At 36.6% G+C, this 24,698-nt stretch overlaps 1 protein-coding gene across 3 annotated transcripts in view; it reads left to right on the top strand.

Moving 5' to 3' along the window:
- RNF145 (ring finger protein 145) overlaps nucleotides 1-15,755 on the top strand; it is a 50,397-nt gene extending 34,642 nt beyond the window's left edge. For 2 of the 3 annotated variants that reach the window (XM_032158514.1, XM_032158512.2), the window contains exons 7-11: nucleotides 4,041-4,181; nucleotides 4,792-4,974; nucleotides 10,412-10,559; nucleotides 11,542-11,898; nucleotides 14,132-15,755. In XM_032158514.1, the coding sequence (XP_032014405.1) occupies nucleotides 4,041-4,181; nucleotides 4,792-4,974; nucleotides 10,412-10,559; nucleotides 11,542-11,898; nucleotides 14,132-14,497 (1,195 nt within the window). In that variant the 3' untranslated portion in view covers nucleotides 14,498-15,755. The other variant, XM_032158513.2, reaches the window with a different exon arrangement.
- Nucleotides 15,756-24,698: the final 8,943 nt, after the last annotated feature.

The raw sequence follows: 24,698 nt of genomic DNA, 5'->3' as shown, positions 1-24,698 counted from the left end.
ATACCTAGGTTTGGCAATGCAGGGAGGTGCTAATATAATAATGTGGTTTATTTGGCTGTACTATAGACCAGAGTGTAGCAAATGATTTGTGGAAAGGTACATAGCAAATTGTAAAAGTATTTTTTCAATTTCAAGTTAAAATTATTGGGTCAATCAGAAAAAAGTATATTATAAAAATAACATTTATTGAGTATTTAAAATGTACCATACCATTAAACACTTTGCCTCACATTAATCTTTACAGCAACCCTAAGAGATAGGTGCCTTTATTATAATTATCATTTTATAGCTGAAGAAACTGTACCAGGAATAACTTGCCCCAGGTAACACTGCCAAAAGAAGCAGAACTGGCACTCAGACCCGAGTTCGAAGCCTGTGACTTACTCTGTATACTTTGCCTACGTCACTGTTGCCTTCAGTATTGAGATAGAGTCCGGTAATTGGTGAAATGGGTAGATAATAGTACTTTACTGTCTAACCCAGGGGTGTTCAATCTTTTGGCTTTCCTGGGCCACATTGGAAGAAGAATTGTCTTGGGCCATACATAAAATACACGAGCGCTAACAATAGCTGATGAGCTTTAAAAAAAAAACTCGTAAAAAAAAAATCTCATAGTGTTTTAAGAAAGTTTACAAATTTGTGTTGGGCTGCATTCAAAGCTGTCCTGGGCTGCAGGTTAGTCAAGCTTGGTCTAACCCAAAATGATGCTAAGACTCAGTTTTTAATATTTAGGGTTTTTTGTTTTGTTTTGTCTTTTTAAATCTCATGTCATTTGAGTCATTTTCCCATTTTATTGTGAGCTTATGCTAGATCCACATTTGTTATTTTTTCCACTCTTGAGTTTGAATCTTACATTCTCAGAATCTAGTACATGAATATACATCTTGGTTCCCCCGCTCATTGTCACTTTAAAAAGTAGGGATGAAAATTTGTCCTCCTATAAAGTAAATATAGGTAGATAACAGTTTTAAGTTCTAGTTAATAGTCATTGTTTCTCAGCCATCCAGTATGATGGAAGACTGTACTAAGTGGTGTAGGCTATGAGAAATTTAAGACAAGTTTACTATCCTTAAGGAGCATGTTACTAGGAAAGCATTAACACAAATGTAAATATCATTAAAAATATACGGGACAAAAACCTGTTTTAAGAAATAAGTGGGATAAACTTATATTGGTACTGAATTAGATTTTGAACTTTCTAAAAATGAATAACAATTATAAGTAGCTTCTATAAACATGCAGTAAGTTGATGTCAAAGTCAGATACATTTTAATGATTAATTTAGTGTTAAGTAAATTTGACTGCTATTTGTTTTTGATGTAAGTATTATGGAGGTTTTATGCAGACTTTTTTTTTTGAGATGGAGTCTGGCTCTGTCACCCAGGCTGGAGTACAGTGGCACAATCTCGGCTCACTGCAACCTCCGCCTCCCAGGTTCCAGCAATTCTCCTGCTTCAGCCTCCCAAGTAGTTGGTATTACAGGCATGTGCCACCACACCTGGCTAATTTTTATATTATTAGTAGAGACCATGTTGGCCAGGCCGGTCTTGAACTCCTGACCTCAGGTGATCCACCCACCTCGGCCTCTCAAAGTCCTGGGATTACAGGTGTGAACCACCGCGCCCGGCCTGAAGACTTTTAAAATGACCCCAAAAGTAACTGAATTTAAAGAGAAAGAGAGACAGTTCTGTGGTTAGGATAATAACCTCAGCGTGAGACTGAATTGGTGGTGCTTTAAACCAGATTGTTACCTGCTGCAAAGCACAGTAAGATGAGATATAGCATAGTGCAATAGGCTTAACAATTTACTAAGCCATGAATGCATTTGGACTTATTTACAAAGTAAGAAAATAATATTCGGATATTCTATGAAGTTTAGATACCTTGCTAACATAATTTTTTTCTCTTCATCTTCTATGCATAGCCAGGATAGATTGCCTTTTTTCATGATAAGAATGTTGTGATTTGCTTTGAGAAGTTCCCATATTGGTTCTTTTGTTAATTTATATCTCTGTAAGAGTTATTCTCTGTTCTTATTTATGCTTTTGTGTGCCGGGTAATGTTTATGTTTCTTTGCCAGAAAACAACTTATTTAGAAAAAGAGATTGGGAACTTACCAGAATACCCTGACTAAACAAACACACCAACCAACAATAAAGCACACAAGATCAAACTGCAAATCAAAAAAAAGGTTTTTTTTGCAGCCAGAAAATAGAAATTAAGATTTAATAAAAATGAGTTACTGAATGAAGAGAGAGCAAAGAAAAATTTTATAAATTTTCCAAACTCTTTCACTTCCCCAAAGCTAGGTCGAAACCTTTGGTATTTAGTATGCTCTCTTTTGAAAAATAGCACCACACTTTTTTTTCTAAAATAAGAGAAAAAGAAAGTGCTCTATTTGAATACATAATTAAATCATATTGTCTGGGTGTAAAAAATTTCTCTAAATATGGAGAAATGTCCGTAAAAATAGAGAAATAGTATGGACCTTTGGTTAAATTTTCAGCCTTTTTCAGTAACAATGAAGTAAAATTTTAGTTGGTTTTCAGCCATGATTCTCATGTTGTAAAATTATACACAATTTGTTTAAAATTGTTACTAATGATTTCAGTGTGAAAATGCCGAACATTTCAGAAATTAAATTTGTAGGAATGTCATAAAATTAATTATTTTTTTCTAGTTATTAGCCACCATGATTGGTAGATATTTTGGTTCCTAACAGAAAACCAGACTTTTTTTCTCATCATAGTGTACATGGGTACCATGTAAAATTAGATGCTTTCACATAAAAACCAACTAATAAGCAATTGTGTAGGAAAGATAACTATATAGAAGCATGGAGCTGCATAGTAAAGGACAAGCATTGATTGCCTGAATGAATTCCTCATACATATAAGTGAAATTCTTCTTTGAAATTTAAAGCTTAAGATGTAGATACTATATAAGGGCTGGGAGCGTTAGCTCAAGCCTGTAATCCCAATACTTTGGGAGGCCAAGGTGGGAGGATCGCTTGAGGCAGAAAGTTTTAGCCCAGTTTGGGCAACATAGCAAGACCTTGTCTGTATAAAGAATAAATTAGCCAGGCACAGTGGCACGCTCTTACAGTCTTAGCTACTTGGGAGACTGAAGGGAGAGGATTGCTTTTGCCCGAAAGTTCAAGGCTGCAGTGAGCTATGATTGTACCACTGCTCTCCAGCCTAGCAACAGAGCAAGACCCTGTCTAAAATAAATATATGTATATATAAGATAGATATTGTGTGAATGCTAAATCCATCTCAGTACATAATAGTACATGTATTTATAAAATACATATAAGTTAGTATCTAAGAAGTTCAATGAAAATATTTCCAAGTTCTAATGTAATGTCTTCCAGTTATCCTTATGAATAGTATCATAGCAAACTTTTATGTTAAAAATTAATATTAAAATTATTTTTAAATAGTCTTGAATCAAATTCTTGGGCATGCTTTTGAAGTAACTCCTTTTTTAAAAAATGCCTTTGTCTCAACCTAAATTTTAAAATACCAGTAGTATGTAAGATACTGATGGAGTAGGAGGAGTGATACACCCTGCTCCATAGCAGTTTGGTCAAATAAGGAGTTGCAGCAAGTATTCATATTATAATGTAGCGCAGTGAACAATTTGAACAGCCAACATTTTTCAGGAAGAACAGTGGGCAACTGTACAAGCTTCTTTTGAATACTTGTCAGCATGCTAATTATATATTTCTTAAGATGTGAAGATTTAGGCTCTTTGAATTTTACTATATTTGAAGATGATAGATAATAAAATAAGACCTTGTTTCAGATCTGGTGCTATGTACTGCATATTTGCCAATGAGATAGAAAAATGTGGGTTTGAAGATGAATAAGATGGTTAAATTATTAATGGAGTAATTGGGTGATTTCACCTCAAATTTCGGTTTAGGATGTTTTAATTAATGAGGATCAAATCAAGCTTGGTGATTATTTAAAGGCCTTAAATGTTTTTACTCCAAATGGAAAGTTTACATCTGTTGATTTCCCCCTCTTTTTTTCCAGTATTGCGGAATGCTGCAGCACTCCTTACTCTCTTTTGGGTTTGGTCTTCACTGTTTCTTTTGTTGCCTTGGGTGTTCTCACACTCTGCAAGTTTTACTTGCAGGGTTATCGAGCTTTCATGAATGATCCTGCCATGAATCGGTAAGTTCTTCCTTGATTATGTCTAGAAATGTAAATACTATAGATAACTTGAGGAAGTAATGATGAATTTCTTTGGCTGATGAATTTTAGAAGAAATGGGATTGGAGAGTTTTTTTTGAATGGTTGTAACATTTGGGTTAAAAAATACATTTCCATGTTAAAGATGTATTTGTATTGTATGTATTAATACATTATGGTGAATATTGGACACCTTCCTTTCCTAGATTTCTTTAAGAGATTTTCAGAAGCTTGCTTTTTCCCATTTGAAGTTTAGCCCTGTTAAAATCTGATTTCTATACAGTATTTGATATTAATATCTGGCTCATTTACAAAGTCTGGTTGGAAAACTTCTATTTGTCTTAGACGTTATTATTTTTGCCGTCATCGTGTGGTAAAATAATAGCTATTATGCCTTTGCACATGTAGTGATATATATGACTATTTTATTAATGTTATAAAGTTAATATACTGATCAGGTTTTTAGTCTGGATTAAGTCAGAATAGATTTTAAAATATGTAACAAGAGTCTAAGCCTTTGGATTATTTTTCTCTTTGAATTAAATGAGATTCAGATTATTTTATGTTTTCTGAAAATGTATGCTTTTTTTAGGGGCATGACAGAAGGAGTAACGCTGTTAATCTTGGCAGTGCAGACTGGGCTGATAGAACTGCAGGTTGTTCATCGGGCGTTCCTGCTCAGTATTATCCTTTTCATTGTCGTAGCTTCTATCCTACAGTCTATGTTAGAAATTGCAGATCCTATTGTTTTGGCACTGGGAGCATCTAGAGACAAGTAAGAAACCTCTTAATATTCTTTAAATTAACTCATGTAATATTCTTTACATGCATTTGTTGTCTAAATATTTAGGGAATATTTAGAGACAGAAAATGGATATGGGTAATTGGTATTAGCTTAGGTTAATTCAACAAGTTTATGTTTTTATTTTTCCTATATGAGATGTTTGACTTACTTGACTTTTGTTTTTTTCACTCAAGATTTTTTACTTAAAAATCACATCAAAGGCCATGTAATTATAAGTTAACTTTTTCTGCTTCAGATGAATTTAATACTTTTTATATTTGTCCAGTTTTAAAATTAAGAACATAGAGCATAAAATTTAGTCTAGCATAATAAATGTAATAAATAATATGTAATTTTATTCTGTGTAAATTAGTTAAAGGAGAGAAAGCATTAAGTGAAATGCAAATGAAGGAGAGGAAAAATAGAGGCTCTCAGGTAATCATAAAATAGACATTTATGGAAAAACAGCCTCATTTGATGAAGTTTTAGACAATTTCAACTGACTGGATTATAAGGATTCTTGACAATTTATAGGACCAAATGAAATTAATAGTTGGATTCATGTACATCTTGCATTATAGTAAAATTTTAAACTCTGTATATTTTATTGATACATAGTATATATTTTTGAGGTTCGTGTGATATTCTGAGAGCTGTATACATCGTATAATGATTAAATCAGGATAATTGAGGTATCCAGAAATTTTTGTGAGGGATAAAAGCCAAACTATTATTTAGTTCCTTAAAGATACAGTCTTTTTATTGTAGTTTATACAAGGAAATTCTGTAAGGAATTTCTTAAAATTCGGTGTCACTGTTTTTTTTCTAGTGCTCTATCCGCATTCTGATTATTGATTATAGAAATACATCTGAATTTATTGCCTCTTTGGTAGCCTTTTATAGTAAGGGAACAGCTAATCTCTTGGGAGGTAGAATTGTATCAGCTGATTTCTAAAACATTCCAAATTAGCATTTTAATTATAGTACATCAGATTCGTCTTTGTATCCCCATAACACACATTGCCAAACATTCTATATAATTTTCTCAAGTGGTAGGATGGCTGAAAAATCAATTTAAATAAGCTCAAACTCTTAGACATGTTTCAGATTTTCTTAATCATCATAATTGATTGTAGTTATTTCACATTTGTTTGTGAGGTTTAAGGTTTCTTGACTGAAGCATTTAAAATGTTGAACTCAAGGGTGAGCGCAATTAAATAGCCACTTAGTAGATCTGAAAAGTAGATTTGTTTGACCTAAGTACAATTAGTATTTTGTCATCTCTGTCAATGTCATTTGTTATTAATTACACTGATTTAGTATATATTGATAAAACTAATATTTAGAAAAGAGATATAATATGTTGTTCCGCTACTATAAGAATCAGTAGATGCTGCTGTGGGTCTTCCCAGGATACTGAACTGTCCTCACTACTGGCTTTCTCCAAAATTAGATGCAGAGGAGATTGAGAGAAAAAGGAGCAAACTGAGAAGCGTTGTATGTGGGTCTGGGGTACTTTGAACTGGTATCTGTGTTATTCCTTGTGGCTGCAGCTGCATTAACCTGAGGCAGGAAAGGCTGCCCTCTTGGCTGTGGGAAGAAAAATAGACATGAACTGTTCTGTTCTGTTCTTCCCTCCCACCATTGCCTACAGTAATAAGAGACTAACCATCAGCTACATGCCAGTACTTTTTAAAACAAATGAAATAAAGTTAAGAGAAAAATGCCACTTACCACAACTGACTCAAGAACTAAAAAGTTGAATAGTTCTATAACAGTTAAAGAAATTAAAGCAGTTGGCAAACTTCTTGAGCCAGATGATATTACAGGCAAGTTCTACCAAATTCCAAAGGACAGTTATCCCTATTTTATTTATTTATTTATGTTTAGAGATGGAATCTCGCTATGTTGCCCAGGCTGGACTTGAACTCCTGGGCTCAAGCAGTCCTCCTGCCTCAGCCTTCTGTGGAGCTGGGACACATGTGCACACAACCACACTTGGCAGATTATTTAAAACAAATACTTTCAAACTATAAGAGGAATACCCCCAGTTCACTCTGTGAAGTCATTGTAATCCCAATATTGAAATAAATGAGGCAATTTTTAAAGTATTTCACTCATGGCAGGAGATATTGTGAGACATTTGTAATGTTGGCTTAAGGTAGACCAGTGGAATAGAGACCCCAGACTGACCCACATTTGGGTGGAACTCTGGTATATGACAGAAGTGGCATGCCAGATGAGTGGAGACAGGTGCTACTCTATAATGAAGCTAGAAAAACACTGGATTCCTATCTCGCATTATAAACAAAATAACTCCAGTATGTTAGGGACTTAAATGTCAAAAACAGAAAGTTAAAATTCCACTGAGATTAGTATATTTTTGAGTAGGAAAAGATTTCTTAAACTGACAGAACTGACTATGGAAGACTGAGATTGACTGTGACTATGAAAGAAAAGATTAATACATTTAATGATTAATATTAGAATAGCAGTTTTTAAGTTAGAAATGGTCATTACAAACTGGAAGAAAATATTTCTAGTATGCACTCCTAATCAAGAATCGCTCCTACACATCAGTCAGAGAAATGGACAAAAAACTTGATGAGGCATTTAGGAAAAGAGAAAAATGCAGACATGAAGAGAAGTTCAGCATCATTCATGATAAGGGAAATGTGAAGGCTACAGTGAGATACTGTTTTACACACAATCAAAAGGAAGGAGATAGAAAGGGGAGGGAAAAAATCTGCCAATATCTATGATGGGGGAAGTTGCAGCTCCACAGGATATCCCATGGTACTGATGAGAGTGTAAAGTGGTGTAGTCACTTTGGAAGAGAGTTTGGCATGATCTCCTCATAGGTATATATTCAAAGACTTTTGCATGTGTACAGTAGGAGACATGTAGAAGAATGTTTGTAGAACAGTTCACCTCACCAGAAGCCTGGGAACAACCCAGATGCCAATGCAACAAGAAAGTAGATGATAAAATGTGATAATAGTCACAGTGCTATGTTAAAAATAGTGACCCACAAATCAGTATGAATGATCATAGCAGCACGAGGTAAAAAAGTAAATCCAAAAAGATCATAATGTAGGATATTATTTTTATGTTAAAAACAAAATTTTAAAATTTGTAATACTTAGAAATACATATAGATAAAACCAAACTATAAAAAGGGAAGCAGGCAAGAGAATGAAGCACACAGGATTCAAGATAGCAGTTTCGTGGGGCAGAGGGGCGAGGACGTGGTATATATAGGCAGGCCTGCCCCTGTCATTAGATGTTGTTTATTGTCCAGGCCTTCGCCTGTATGTGGGAAGTGGGTTCATAAATGCTTGTTACATTATTGACAATAGTTAATTAGATTACTAAGTAAAAGGAGGGACATGCACAGACCAATGATGATAGTACATCGTCAATCAAGGATTGTGATGAATTAAATTCAGTGTGCTGGGAATTAAAAAAGGAACGGAAAAGCATCCTAATTCTCAAGTTAGAGGACAATTAAGAGATGATACTACTAGTTCATGAAGCAACTTTTCTATTAATGAAATAGTTGTTAAGGGGAAAATCTTCATAAATATGTCTTTGGAGTTGCTTGAACTGTAGGTAATTTCCACGTTTAGCTTAGGAGGATGCGTGAGTTAGTTTTAGCCGTAGAAATAATTGGTTATTTTATCTGTAAATTTTATTGCAGTTTTTAACAAGGAATATTAGAACTATAGTCTACTTATTCAAATTATGTAGCAAATTTTCAAAAGGCAAATACTTTAGGAAATGGGTTGTCATTTTTACAGTGCTTAACCTATTAATTGCACAAGGTTTCAATGTAACTTTCCCTTATTCCTTTTATATTTTATTTGAAATTTGCTTTTATTTAATTTTAACTATTTAGATAAGGACATATATGTGTGTCTATATATATGTTTGTGTGTATATATCCACCTGTATTAAAATTAGACATAAATGTAAAACTCTTGACATAACATTGTATATACATTTCTGTGTGTGTGCTTAAATATATGCATGTGTTTATAAATATGTACATATTTCATATAAATCATAGCTGGCTTGATTTAAAAAAATATATTTAAGGTTTTAAGGCATATTGCCCTATTAGATCTATAATTCATCATCTAACACAGTACAGCTACTGCCTTTCTTTAAAAACTTAAAATTGCTGAATCTCAAAGCTACTGACAAGTTTACATTTGTTCCTTAATTTCTGATTATTATTATTATTATTATTATTATTATTATTATTATTATTATTAGTTTTTGGCAAGAAAAAATGTAAAACACTTTCCAAAGTATGCGGCTTTAATTTTCACCATAGTAATTAACTTTCTTCTCTGAATTACTGATTATGATAGGACCACACTGTATAGCATTTGACCTTGTGTGTGGTAATTTTGATTTCCTGACTATATTATAATTAAAGGTAGAAAAGATGATTTATGTTATTTGTGTCTCTTTGAGATGCTTTACCTGGATTTGAGAACATATCACAGATGTTGATGTTTAATTAAAACAGCTTAAATTTTTTTGTAGCCATGAGCTTTATTTCAATTGAAAGCCAAAGTTGTTTAGCTTGAACTAGCCTAAAGGGTTTAGAGAAATGGAGAGCATGATGGAGGAATTTCTAGTGGGACGTAAGAGTGCTTGTGTTTTGCTGAGAGGGCAGTTAGTTAACCAGCTTGGTTTATGAGGAACAGATTTGACAAGCTTGGATGGAAAAATTAGGAGTGGAGGACCTCAAATGCCAGACTCAAGAATTTAGAGACAGTGTTGAAAATATTACGATAGTAGAGCTTTAGGAAGGTTAGTCTGGCTGGTAGTGTCCTGGATAGACAGGGCCAGAGGAGGGAGGAAAACCAGCTAGTAGATTTTACAATACAGTTGCTCTCAGTCACATCTCCCACTTACCCTGACCACAACAGATGTGAGGATGAGTATACCTGCTCGTTGGAGAGTCATTCCTATTAGTCACACTGCACTCTCTGTAGCAGAGATTCTCATCACAAGTGGAATGAGTGGGAAGAAGGTGTCATAAGATTTGAAAAAGACCACAGATTATTCTAATACTCCCTCCCTGTCTTAACCAGGAAAAATTATTGAAATTGTTAAGGTTTAAGGCTACAAAAGCCTGAAATAATTTGAAATTGCTAGGAGTAGCAATTGAAAGCAAAGTGTTGAGGAACAAAAGAAAATCAGCTGTACTTTGCAATTGACTGAGTGTGGTGGCTTTGACATGCCAAGCCTGTGTGACTTGGTCTGAGCTCTAGTATAGTGACTGGTATGGAGAAGGGTGTTCAGTGGGAATTTGTGAAATTTGATCATGGCACCAGAGATGTTAGCTGCTGATGTGAGTGGTTGTGCTACTAGGTGGCAGGCATTTAAAAAGAATAATTTTGTCTTTCTCCAGGAGCTTGTGGAAACACTTCCGTGCTGTAAGCCTTTGTTTATTTTTATTGGTATTCCCTGCTTATATGGCTTATATGATTTGCCAGTTTTTCCACATGGATTTTTGGCTTCTTATCATTATTTCCAGCAGCATTCTTACCTCTCTTCAGGTAAGCCTATGATTAATTAACACTGTATAATAACTGATTTTGTTATTTTTCCTCCCAGAAAAGGAATTAAATTTTTTCAAGATGAATGATTGTAAGTGGACTATTCAGGTGATAACTTCTCTCTCTCTTTACTAGAACACATTACATTTATTTGAGAACAGGAGTTAGATGGCAGGTTATGAAAATACTACATAAACCTATTCATGTCACTGTATTTTTCATGAAGGTAATTAAGCCTTTCAGTTTCTCTTTTTCAAAAGGTATGATACAGACATGTCATATAAATCTTAAATTGATAAGTAACTAAAATATTAAAAGTTTTTAGAGCTTGTGTTAGATCTTATTTGGAGTGTGTTTTTTAAGTTAAATTCCACTCAAAAATACCAATAGTTTCATGACGTATATAAATATATATGTATATGATGTGTATTACACACATACAGACATGATACATGTTTCACAGACATGCACACACAAAATATTGCCCTAGAAATGATAAGCTTATTGTAACTTGAAGATCTTTGCTACCTAAGTTAAGAAGTAAAAGAAAACATAACACAGTGAAGAGTTATTCATTATTTTTTGCAGAAGTAAAACTTCTTTGAGAGTTGTAGAACAGGAATGACTATGGTATGAGGAAAATTAAGATGGAGTTGATAAGGTTTGGTGACCTAAGGAATAAGGGAAAAAGATGAATCAAAAAATTGATTACTCATCAGAATCATTTTAGGAAAGTCATGTCTGACGGTGTGGCTTTTTGTTATCTATGCCTGGATTACTAAGATCACCCACATTTTAATTACATCAGTGTCTTCTCTTTAGAGTTGATTTTTTATTTATTAAAACATTTTTTTCCCTGGATACTCTTCTGTATATTTGAAATATTGCATCCTAAAAACACCAAGAATGTGTTATTGTTTAAAGCCTATGAAAAAAGTATCTTAGTGATCATATTTCAAGATACGTACATTTTTTTTTTCAGGTTCTAGGAACACTTTTTATTTATGTCTTATTTATGGTTGAGGAATTCAGAAAAGAGCCAGTGGAAAACATGGATGATGTCATCTACTATGTGAATGGCACTTACCGCCTGCTGGAGTTTCTTGTGGCCCTCTGTGTGGTGGCCTATGGCGTCTCAGAGACCATCTTTGGAGAATGGACAGTGATGGGCTCAATGATCATCTTCATTCATTCCTACTATAACGTGTGGCTTCGGGCCCAGCTGGGGTGGAAGAGCTTTCTTCTCCGCAGGGATGCTGTGAATAAGATTAAATCGTTACCCATTGCTACGAAAGAGCAACTTGAGAAACACAATGATATTTGTGCCATCTGTTATCAGGTAACTCCTTCAATAAGAATCTGTTTGGGTAAGTCATACAGTGTATCCCTTGGGACTGTAACCATATTAACCAAATTCAACTTAAATTTCTAGGCAAAATTATCTTCTGGATTAAAAAAATGGACCTCAGAAATTATATTATAGACCTGATAAAATATTTCCATTTTATTTCTAAATTAAGTTTTAAATTTAGTCCCTTGGGTTCTAATGTATTGTTGTTTTCAACATTATTGCTCACCCATAAATAAAGGAAAAACAGGTCAGGTGCATTTTATATTTACTCCTGAATACACACTCACACGGACTATTGAATATACTATCCATGAGGGGTCAGCAACTCCTGAAAAGTGGTGTGCCAAAATTCTGACTCTTTTCTCTCTAGTATTCCCAGAGTGGGGAAGAAATATTCATGTACCTAGCATAGGTAGAGAGAATATATGCCCACCTGTGGGTTGCTAAGTATCCGAGGGTACAAGCATTTGGTGGGAGTGGGTGAATGTGGTAAAGGCTACCAAATTGATGTAAAATTGAAGTTGGCCTACCTATAGTCTTTAGCACATGCACCATAAAGAGCCTGATGATTGCCTTCTATTACAAATTAGAGGTAGTACTTAAATCACTTTGTAAATAAAACAACAACAAAAAGACCTAGAGTTTAATCATCAGTCACCTGTGCAAGAGGCTGCACTGTTGGAAATAATGGACAGAGATGATGGCCAACAGCAGAAACTATGTCCCATTTTTAAAGTCACTCTCAAAGAGTATGGGCTGGTAGAATAAAACTATAGACAGTGTCAATAATATACAGGGGATATTCTTACTTCAGGATTGCTTTTGTAGTTTAGGCGGGGTATGTATGTATTTGTGTATATTTAACTTTGTGCATATTTAAATAATTTTTTTCTAATAGTAAAATACAACTATCAATTTTTTATTGTGATTAGAACATACTTTTTGATCCTAGCTAAACAATGTTCTCCAGGTGGTTTTGCATTTGAGGGGTCTGAGGAGTAATGTAGGGTTCCTGCCTCCCTTCAAAGTAGCCATTCTCTTAGTTTATTATTAAAGTGAACCCTAGCTCTTTTGTGCTAGGTAGCCTCATTGTACTCAGGACAAAGCACATCAAAAACAGAGTCGGAGCACCTCAGCTTCAGCCGCTGATGTCTGAATATTCCATCTCGGGGATTCAAGAGTCCTGTTTGTATTTCCTGTTGTCACATCACTTTTTTTGAGGTGCTAGAACTACCTGATGATATCACATCGAAAATGAGAATAAAACTGCTTATCTTCCCAGCTGGCTGCTTTTCCTTGGATGGCTTTCTGCTTAAAAGTTGACTCCCAGGTGTTACCAGTTCTTGGCAAGGAATTTCTGGGATATCCACACCTGCTTGTTTTGGGACTTTTAAACAAAATTAATGGTTGATTCACGAAACGTATGTCTTTATAACTTTAACTTCATGTTTTCAGGCTTCTCTCTTCATATATATCTTATGCAAGGAATATTAATGCAAAGTACACCACTCCTTATTCCAGTGGTTATCAAATGTGAGTGTATAAAAGTCACACAGGTGGCTTGTTGTAACTATAGATTTTACGAATCCCGTCGTTACATATCCCACTTCAGTAGGTCTTGGGTGGCCCAAGACTATGTGTTAACAAGTGGTTCTTATGCAGGTTGAGAAACACTGGTTTGTATAGACCAAATCTTGAAAACTGGGTATATACATTGTCCCTAATGAGAGATTGCCACTTCCTTGCCAATACCCTGGTATTATATGGCCGATTTTGTCTCCTTGCCAATAATTTCATCATAATCTGTTCAGCTGTGTTGAAGCAAAACTGTAGAAAAAGTCCTGTCTTCATCAGATTTTCTGAGGTTGTAATTATACTCTTGTCATACCAGTGGAGACCCAGTAATCATACTGCAACAATTGTGTAACACTTGCATTTCATACTAAGGCAAAACCCAGTTATAAAGGTAGCTTCTTCCTCATTTTTGGTTTTTCCTTCACTTTTAGAAAGTACTTAGCCAGTACTTCTTGCATTGTTTGTATAAGGGGGATCTGTGATGGCAGCAGGATTATTACTGATATATAAAGTAAGTTTTATTCTAAGATCTATGTTACAAATTTTCTGTTGTGGGAAAGAAATGTTAGAACCAGAACTTTGGGGATAGCACCAAAGATTCTAGAAAACAGACATTTATAAGGTATCTTTTTTCCCCCACTTTTAGGACATGAAATCTGCTGTGATCACGCCTTGCAGTCATTTTTTCCATGCAGGCTGTCTTAAGAAATGGCTGTATGTCCAGGAGACCTGCCCTCTGTGCCACTGCCACCTGAAAAACTCCTCCCAGCTTCCAGGATTAGGAACTGAGCCAGTTCTACAGCCTCATGCTGGAGCTGAGCAAAACGTCATGTTTCAGGAAGGTACTGAACCCCCAGGCCAAGAGCATACTCCAGGGACCAGGATACAGGAAGGTTCTAGGGACAATAATGAGCGCATCACCAGACGACCAGATAACCAGGAAGGGGCTTTTGACCCCAAAGAATATCCTCACAGCGCAAAAGATGAAGCACATCCTGTTGAATCAGCCTAGGGGAGAAGCAGCAGGAATGATGCTTTGATACTCTGGAGGAGAAGTTAACTCAAGATGGAATTCATGTTCTGATTTGAGGAATGAAAATGAGATGATCAGGCAGGAAACTGACATTCCAAGGATCTAATCCAGGAAGTACTCTCAGTGGGGACCACCTACTTTCATCCCCTGACATTGTGGGAGAAATTTTGCAATGTATGCTAATCAAAATGTATTCGTATGTTCTATGCTGATGTTTTATAGAGGTTTGTGAAGAAAATTCAACCTCAACAACTTCAGAAACTGCCCCTGATATGTGTGAGAGAGAAATAAAATCATTTTGAGTGTTGAAGGGACTGAGGAAGTGAGGATAAAGAGCATGAGGACAGCATGGAAAGAAGGAGGCAGAAGTGGAACTGAACTTTCACTCTCCATGGGACAGATCACTCTCATTATCAAGTCTGAATAGCAACCAGCCCTCACCTCCACCCCGTTTCTCCTCAGTTGATTGGAGCTCAGTCAGGTGATTATTGAGTCTTGTACAGCACTGAAATGAAATCAAAGATGAAGAAGCATTGATTGTATTCAAAGATTGAAGCACGCTCATACTTTATATGTGCTTTAGGGAAGGGGTGGGTGGGCACTTGGGCCTTGCGGGTGCATTCATGTAATCTGAGACTCTTGAACTTTATGACGGAGTCTTCAATATTTTGATGTATATGAAACTTTTGTTAATATATTGTATACTTCGCTGGCTGTGTGAAGTAAACTAAAACTCTAATGAACACTTTGGAGTCCGCTTTAGTGAAGGAGACCAAAGTGGGAAGGGCTTTAGGGCACTGATGGAGGCCCTGGGTGTACTTTTCAATCCTGTGTAATGTTTAATTCTTGCAACTAAATCAAAACAGTGTTAAATTATGGCAATATTTGCACTTTGGGAATGAGTACATAACTGTATGATCACACTCTGCAAATGCCACTTTTAAAGCTGTTAATAGACTTTGCACCTTTTCTTTGACAAGGATATGTCATATTTAAATTTTTACATTCATCATGGCTACAGGTAGAACTGGGGAGGGGGGAATGTAATTTTTTATGGGAATTTTGATATGAAAAGAAACTAGTCATTTATTTATACAATAGGCTTGGCTCAAAAAGTGTTTTTCAGACCTCGGTATTCCTAATGTGGGATGTGACTTTATTTTATTTTTAGTAGCAAATTTGGATGTAGACTGACAGACATAGCTGAATGTCTTAATAAATTTAAATTTGAAGATAATTATGTTTTGTTCCTGTGGTTTGTTGTCATTATAAAGTGCTTTTTTTTGAAATTCTGTTCTTAGGAGGTTCTGTTTTTAATTTAGTTGGACTTACATGTTGATCCTTGTCAGAAATGCCCTGTAGATGGCAAAACTCTTTGATTGAAAAGGACCATTTCTTTTGAAATCTTCTACACCCAGTGTTAGCAAACTTAGCTGTGCTTCAGAAGTGTTTGGGGAGCTTTTTATTTTAAAAAAGTATACATTTCTGAACCTTACTTCTGATTCGAATTGAATCAGCCTTTTGGGGTGCCTGAGCATTTCAGAGATTCTATCCAGCTAGCCTAACACTAAGGCAGTATGACTTGGTTGGGGGGGAAAGTATCTAGGCTAGAATTCGTTTCTCCCCAGGTGTAGCTGGAAGTTTATCATCTTTTTGGTGCTCCGTGTTAGGCAGAAGACAAAGCAGATAGCTCCCTCTAGTGGTAGGAAGGCTGCTATCCAAAGACCTAGCAGTAATGATCTGGGATTTTAATAAAAGTAGAGTTCTTTGGAATCACTTTCACATTATAATACACTTTTTACTTCTTAATAGCAAATAGATCCCAGCTGTACATACCAAATTAGATGAGTGTGTTAGTAGCCTTTTGGACAAATGTCACTGTGTGTATTTCAGGAGGAATGTATTATGTGGTTGTAACAGAAAAACCTCAAAATTATAGTGGCTTTAAAACCACAAAGATTTATGTCATGCATGTACACTACAAGGATACGCTGTTTGGTGCAGACACTCAGGGATGTAGGCTGGTGGAACAGCCACTATTGAACTTTCTGGATGGTCGTGCCAAAGAGAAGACTGCAAGGCTGTACACCAGCAATTACACGTTTCTCCCTGGTATGGACATGTCACTTCCACTCACTCCCTTGGCCAGAACTACCGGTATGTAGTTCTGGTATGGCCCCACCAGCCACAACAGCACAGAAGCTGTCTTCCACGTCCTAGAAAGAGAGCATATCAGTGATCAGCACTCTGGTGGAGCAAGACTTCATTTTACAGATTATTCGAAATTTGGGAGCACACCTGTGAATGGTTCCAAATATACCAGTTGGGAACCTCTGACTTAATTTGTTATTTGTCCTTACCCACTGGACAGTAGCATTGTATAATGCCATCCATATTCAAAATCTAGCCATTTTGTAATAGCTTCCAACTCACTGCAGAGTTTTTGACTTGGGAAGAAGACAAAGTTTAACCACCTGGTTTGTTCTACTGAAGAGAAAATGAGAAAATTAGATTCAGTTCCTCTTGTAGTATGCTTGATCAAATTGAGAGAATCATCAGTTCTCTTATGAGTCCTTTTTAGGTCACTTTACTTAATGGTTTCAGTGTTTTCAGACAGTGCATACCTATTTTCAAGCATCAGTATTCCCTTAAAAACTTTGTAATAAGGTCTGTCACCTTATTCACTTTGCCATCAGAATTAGTAGTGTGACAATCTTTTATCAATCCTCTTGGATTTAGGGAAATGGGCAGCACAGAGGGATAAAAGGGACTTGCACTAAGGGCAGGAGCTCTGGGTTATAATTTTAAGTCCTCTGTGATCTTTGATTAGCCTTTGTTTTTCTGGGCATCAGCCTCATCTGAAAAAAAATCATCACTGAAGTGTCATTCTGTTTCAGGTTTTGCCCATCTGTATTTTTAATCCTCACCACTGACTGAGTAATGAGCTTCATATTTTTTAACAGTTTTAAACTAGAGACAGATGCTTCATATTTTTTTTTGATGTGCTGTGCTACATATTAAACTTAGCTAAGATTCGGTTCACCACTGTGTTCTCAGTGTCTGGTATAGGGCAGGGGCACTCTAAATATCTACAGAATGAACAAATGAACTTAGCAGGTGGCTCCTCATATCTACCCTGTAGTGGATTTAAAAATGGCAGAGAATTCTATTCTTTCCAGAGGCAGAGAGTATAATATTGCATGGCAACTAAATGAAGTCATTTCTGTGAGTGGGTTTTGATCATCTTAACTGATCAAATCCTGAACTCAGTTTCTAGAGCAGAAATTACAAATTTGGGGCCTTCTGGGGGAAATCTGGGATGATAAGTTTTGCTTTGTTTTGTTGTTTGGCCTCAGTGATACATTTATTTTACTTTATTTTTTTGAGATGGAGTCTTGCTCTGTCACCCAGGCTGGAGTGCGGTGTCACAATCTCAGCTCACTGCAACCTCCGTTTCCTGGGTTCAAGTGATTCTCCTGCCTCAGTCTCCTGAGTAGCTGGGATTAAAGACATGTGCCACCACACCCAGCTTATTTTTGTATTTTAATAGAGACAGGGTTTCACCAGGTTGGCCAGACTGGTCTCGAACTCCTGGCTTCAAGTGATCCACCCGCCTCGGCTTCCCAAAGTGTTGGAATTACAGGCATGAGCCACCATGCCCAGCCTCAATGGTACATTTTTAAATGATATTTTAAAAAATATTTGAATCAGTTGCCAACCATTTAAAAATTGCAAGATTGTATATGACAAACTCAATTTATATCTTCTTGTGAAAAATTGGAAGTGCTGGCTGCATAGGCCACTCATCCTTGCTTGGCAACAGTCAGCTCTGGGGTGGGCTGAGTTTCTAATTCACCCCTGTTCTCTCCACCACAGCTTGCTCTAGCAAATTAGATTGCTGTCATCAGACTCTTCTGTTTGCTTACTAGATGCCGTAAGTGAACACTGGGCAAGTTCGACATCTCATTTAATCACAGTCAAATCCTATATGAATATGTATAGTGCAGATTTTCGGTATTGATTAAAGTGAAAAGATTAAAAACCAGAAGCAATGTGTATAAATTTGACATTCATTTATGGAAGTATAGAACCTGTTTTTCTTTAATGACAGGAGTACAGTAAAAGAAAAAAAAAAATCAATGAGCAAGTGTTTTATTTGAAGATATTTTCAATTTGGATCTATGCTAGAATTTTGCATTTTGATATCACCAAGTTGTTCCATGACCAGTGTTTCTCAACCTTTGATGGGCATTGGAAGCAGGTTGGGAAGCTTGTGAAAAATACAATGCCGGCTGGGCACAGTGCCTCACGCCTGTAATCCTAGCACTTAGGGAGGCTGAGGTGGGTGGATCACCTGAGGTCAGGAGTTCAAGACCAGCCTGACCAACATGGTGAAACCCCGTCTCTACTAAAAATACAAAATTAGCCAGGTGTGGTTGGCACATGCTTGTAATCCCAGCTGCTTGGGAGGCTGAGGCAGGAGAATCACTTGAATCTGGGAGGTGGAGGTTGCAGTGAGCCAAGATCGTGCCACTGCACTCCAGCCTGGGCAACAGAGTGAGATTCCAGCTCAAAAAAAAGAAAAAAAAAAAAAAGAAAAATACGATGCCTAGACCCAGTCCCATAGATTCTGACTGGGTAGGTTTGGGATGGAGCCTGGTATCTTACCTTTTCCAATTTTTCAGATGATTCTGGTTCTGTGGAAATGTGAGTACCTTTCATTTAAATATTCTTGCTATTTCAGTGAGAGGGGGCTCCTTGTTCTTGGATCTACCGTTTTTATGGAAGAAGATTCTTAGAGAAGAAATACACATGAGGTTTGCCTCTGGGAAACACTGGTGGTTAAGGATTTCAGCAAACATTAACAACCGATGGGGTTTCTGCAGTGAAGCAGCAAAGCCTGGCTGACACATTATGCAGGTGTGCATGTGCCATCTGGCCTAATCTACCAACCTTTTTTTGTTGGTTGACCACCCAAAAGTGTCTCAAGCTATTTATATTTGAAGGTAAAACACTGTTAGCACCTCCTCCACCTCCCCTTTCCCAAGCATATAGAATTAAAGAATCACAGAATTTTGGAAGCAAACCAGCCTTCAGAGATCTAGATCAGTGATCCTACTTTACAAGAGAGCCAATTATCGACGTGCCCAAGGCCACACAATTGATGGCAAAGCGGGGAAGGGTGCTCAGGTCTCCTGAATCTAGTCCAATGCTCTTTCTGTTACACCTTCTCACCTCAAAAAGATCCAAACACCCATGTGTATTTTGTTGCATTCAATAAAATTTATATTAACTTTAAAGATGTTACAAGGGAGATGTGGTGAAAATCTGAAACAATTTCTGAGATATTATAATATTTAAAATTATCAATTTGAGATCAAACGTCTGGCAAATTATGTAAAAAGGGAAAACAAACAGTAAAAAAATATGGGATGTAGAATAAATCTTAGTATATGGCAAGCCACAACCCATCAAGATTTGGAGTTGGAAACTGTTGGCTACAAAATACCCTTGTACCATTTAATATAAAAATGCCTTCTGCATATTAGTTAAAACCAGAGATCCGTGCAGACCGTGTAATCACACTATTTGCAGGAACAGATGGGCTGTGTTTAAAACAGGAGTCAAGCCTTAGTTTAGAGAATTTTAAAATATAAAACTGCTTCCGTCCCAAGATAAGTATTAAGTCGTCCTAAGAAACACATGTGAGGGATAGATAGACATAAACATTGTAAATTCCCATTTTCTTCTCTAGTTGATTAATAAATCTTTTCTGAAGTCGTCTTCCCAAAATTACCTTGAAACTCATCCCCTACCCCTAAAAAGAAAGCCCAAGTTTTAAGGGGGCAGTTATATTTATTTTTGTAATTATGAGCTACATTGTGCAACTCAAACAAATAAACTTGCGAGATGGTCACCTCTGTATGTGTTTTGGTGCTAGTGCTGTTGCTGGTGGGGGACTGATATCAGAAAGGCCATGTATGTTAGAAAAGTATGTTCACAAGAGAAGGAAGCCAATTCGCTGAGCTAACTTGTATCATAACATTTTAGACTTTCAACCTGTATCTCACAGGCTTACAGCCTGCCTCCATGCCATTGCCATTTATCTTTTGTTATGGGTTTAGGTTTTTTAGTTTCTTCTACATTTAAGAAAAAAAAATATATAGCTTGAACAAATGACACCTGATAAATGAATATGCTCAGCTGGGTGAGGTGGTTCACACCTGTAATCCCAGCACTTTGGCAGGCTGAGGAGGCAAGATGTTTTGAGCCCGGAAGATTGAGATCAGCCTGGGCAACATAGGGAGAACCTGCCTCTACAAAAAATTAAAAATTAGCCAGGCATGGTGGCATGTGCCTGTAATCCCAGCTGCTTGGGAGGCTGAGGCAGGAGGATTGCCAAGCTGGGGAGGTCAAGGCTGCAGTGGCTGTGATCATGCCACCGCACTCCAGCCAGGGTGACAGAGCGAGACCCTGTCTCAAAATAATAATAGTAATAATAATAATAATAAAAGGAAAAGAAATGCTGCCACCAAAGTGTACTTGTTATTTCAACGGAAAGGAAAAAACAACTTTCTTTTTAAAAAGATGAGACGCAATATTAACTACTTAGAAAAAGAACTTGAATATTAATTTATTTATTTTTAAGACTGAGTCTTGCTCTGCTGCCCAGGCTGTAGTGCATTGGTGTGATCTTGGCTCACTGTAACCTCCGCCTCGTGGGTTTAAGTGAGTCTCCTGCCTCAGCCTCCCTAGTAGCTAGGACTGATCTGCCCACCTCAGCCTCCCAAAGTGTTGGGATTACAGGCATAATCCCACCTCACTTACAGGAGAGCCACCATGCCCAGCCAGAACTTGAATATTTTTAATGTAATATGGGGCCGAAATATACTTCTTAAAACACACATGCAAATAAAACATTTTGCTTAGTCAAATGTATGTGCATATATAGATTACATTCCTCTTAGGAGATGTGTGGATGCAACAAAAAAAGAAAACTGCAGCCCAATATCCCTGATAAACATAGATGCAAAAATCCTCAACAAAATACTAGCTAACCCAATCCAACAGCCTATCAAAAAGATAATACATTATGATCAAGTAGGTTTCACACCAGGGATGCAGGGATGGTTTAACATATACAAGTCAATAAATGTGATACATCACATAAACAGAATTAAAAACAAAAATCATATGATCATCTCAATAGATGCAGAAAGAACATTTTATAAAATCCAGCATCCCTTTATGATAAAAGCCCTCAACAAAGTTGGCAAAGAAAGGACATACCTCAAAATAATAAAAGCCATCTACGTCAAACCCAAAGCCAACATCATACTGAATTGGGAAAAGTTGAAAGCATTTTCCCTGAGAACTGGAACAAGACAAGGATGCCCATTTTTACCACTTCTATTCAATGTAGTACTGGAAGTTCCAGCCAAGGCAATCAGGCAAGAGAAAGAAATAAAGGGCATCGAAATTGGAAAAGAGGAATTCAAACTGTCACTGTTCACCAGTGATATGATCATATACCTAGAAAACCCTAAAGACTCATCTGAAAAGCTCCTAGATCTGATAAATGAATTCAGTAGAGGTCTCAGGATACAAAATCAATGTACAAAAATCAGAGGCACCACTATACATCAACAACAACCAAGCTGAGAATCAAATCAAGAATTCAATCCCTTTTACAACAGCTACAAAAAAAAAAAATACTTAGGACTATATATAACCAAGGAGGTGAAAGATCTCTACAAAGAAAACTACAAAACACTACTGAGAGAAATCAGAGAGAACACAAATGGAAACACATCCCATGCTCCTGGATTGGTAGAATCAATGTTGTGAAAATGACCATACTACCCAAAGAAATCTACAGATTTAATGCAATTCCCATCTAAATGCCATCATCATTCCTCACAGAACTAGAAAAAACAATCCTAAAATTCATGTGGAACCAAAAAAGAGCCCACATAGCCAAAGCAGTACTAAGCAAAAAGAACAAATCTGGAGGCATCACATTACCTAACTTCCAATTATACTACACTGCTATAGTTACCCAAACAGCATGGTACTGGTATAAAAATAGGCATGTAGACCAATGGAACAGAATAGAAAATCCAGAAATAAAGCCGAATACAGCCAACTGATCTTCAACAAAATGTACAAAAATATCAACTGGGGAAAGGACACCCTATTTAACAAATGATGCTGAGAAAACTGGCAAACCACATGTAGAAGAGTGAAACTGGATTCTTATCTCTCACCTTATACAAAAATCAACTCAAGATGGATTAAAGACTTAAATCTAAGACCTGAAACCATGAAAATTCTAGAAGATAATATTGGGAGAACTCTTCTAGACATTGGCCTAGACAAAGAGTTCATGACCAAGAACCCAAAAGCAAATGCAACAAAAACAAAGATAAATAAATGAGACCTAATTAAGCTAAAAAGCTTCTGCACAGCAAAAGAAATAATTAGCAGAGTAAACAGACAACCCATAGAATGGGAGAAAATATTAGGGAATGTAAACTAATACAATCACTATGGAAAACAGTATGGAGACTCCTTAAATAACTAAAGGTAGAATTATCATTAGATCCAGCAATCCCACTACTGGGTGTCTACCCAAAGGAAAATAAGTCATTATATGAAAATGACACATGTACACTCATGTTTATAGCAGCACAATTCACAACTGCAAAAATATGGAACCAACCCAAAAGCCCATTAGCCAACAAATGGATAAAGAAAGTGTGGCATATATATATATATATATATATATATATAAAGGAATACTACTCAGCCATAAAATGGAACAAAATAATGGCCTTTGCAGCAACTTGGATGGAGCTGGAGGCCATTATTCTAAGTAAAGTAACTCAGGAATGGAAAGCCAAATATCATTTGTTCTCCCTTATAAGTGAGGGCTAATCTATGAGCATGCAAAGGCATAAGAACAATACGATGCATGTTGGGGACTTGGGGGAAAGGGTGGAAGGGGGTGAGAAATAAAAGACTACATATTGAGTGCAGTGTATGGTGCTCAGGTGATGGGTGCACTGAAATATCAGAAGTCACCACTAAAGAACTTATCCATGTAACTAAAAACCACCTGTATCCCAAAAACCATTGAAATAAAATAAAAATTATAAAAAGATGGTTGGATGGAATTCAATAAACTCAGATGCAATGTGATACATTCAGAATCTAGTATGAAAGTACCATTTGGCCAGGCACGGTGGCTCACGCCTGAAACCCCAGCACTCTGGGAGGCGGGAAGATCTCTTGAGAAATTTGAGACCAGCCTGGGCAACATGACGAAATCTTGTCTCTACAAAAAATATGAAAAATTATCTGGGTGTGGAGGCACAGTTTTACTCCCAGCTGTGGTCCCAGCTACTTGGGAAGCTGAGGCAGGAGGATCACCTGAGCCTGGGAGGTCGGAGCTGTAGTGAGCTGTGATTGTGTTACTGCACTCCAGACTGAGTGATGAAGTAAGACCCTGTTTTGGGAAAAAAAAAAAAAGGACAATTAGTAACACGTCATTGTATGACATGAACTTTGAGGGTCCCCCACCAACTGCTCCCCGCCAGCATGGGGATGAGGAGGTCAGTGTGTGCCTAGTCATTTTCACTGAATTAACCAATTCTTGCAGTGACTACTACCATGTACTTAGAGAGAGAAATAGTCTGAAAACTAGAGAACTATTTCCCTTTCCTCTCCTCCTTAGACTTTGACCCCCCAGGCCTTATTTACCCTCCGTTCTGGTCAACTGAGCTAATGGTCCATGTTATCCAAACATCTGACACGTACATCCAAAAGAAACACTATGTCCTTTTTACTTTCTTTTTAAGAACCATACTATTTATATTTATTTAGTTAGTTAGTTATTCTAGTTTTATTGAGGTATAATTGATGAATGACAATTGTATATATTTAAGGTGTACATGATGTTTGATATGCGTATATATTGTAAAATATCACCACAATCAAGCTAATTTACATATCCATCACCTCACATAGTTTCCCTTTTTTTCCCTTATGTAGTGAGAACACTTAAGGTCCACTCTAAGCAAATATCAAGTATACTATACGGTATTATTAACTACAATCACCATGCTGTACATCGGGTCTCCAGAACCTATTCATCTCATAATTGAAAGTCTGTACCTTT

The sequence above is a fragment of the Hylobates moloch genome, unplaced genomic scaffold, assembly GCF_009828535.3.
Source record: "Hylobates moloch isolate HMO894 unplaced genomic scaffold, HMol_V3 SCAFFOLD_6, whole genome shotgun sequence".
Classification (NCBI taxonomy): domain Eukaryota; kingdom Metazoa; phylum Chordata; class Mammalia; order Primates; family Hylobatidae; genus Hylobates; species Hylobates moloch.
The sequence above is the reverse complement of the archived record's forward strand: the minus strand, read 5'-3'. Positions and strand labels throughout refer to the sequence as shown.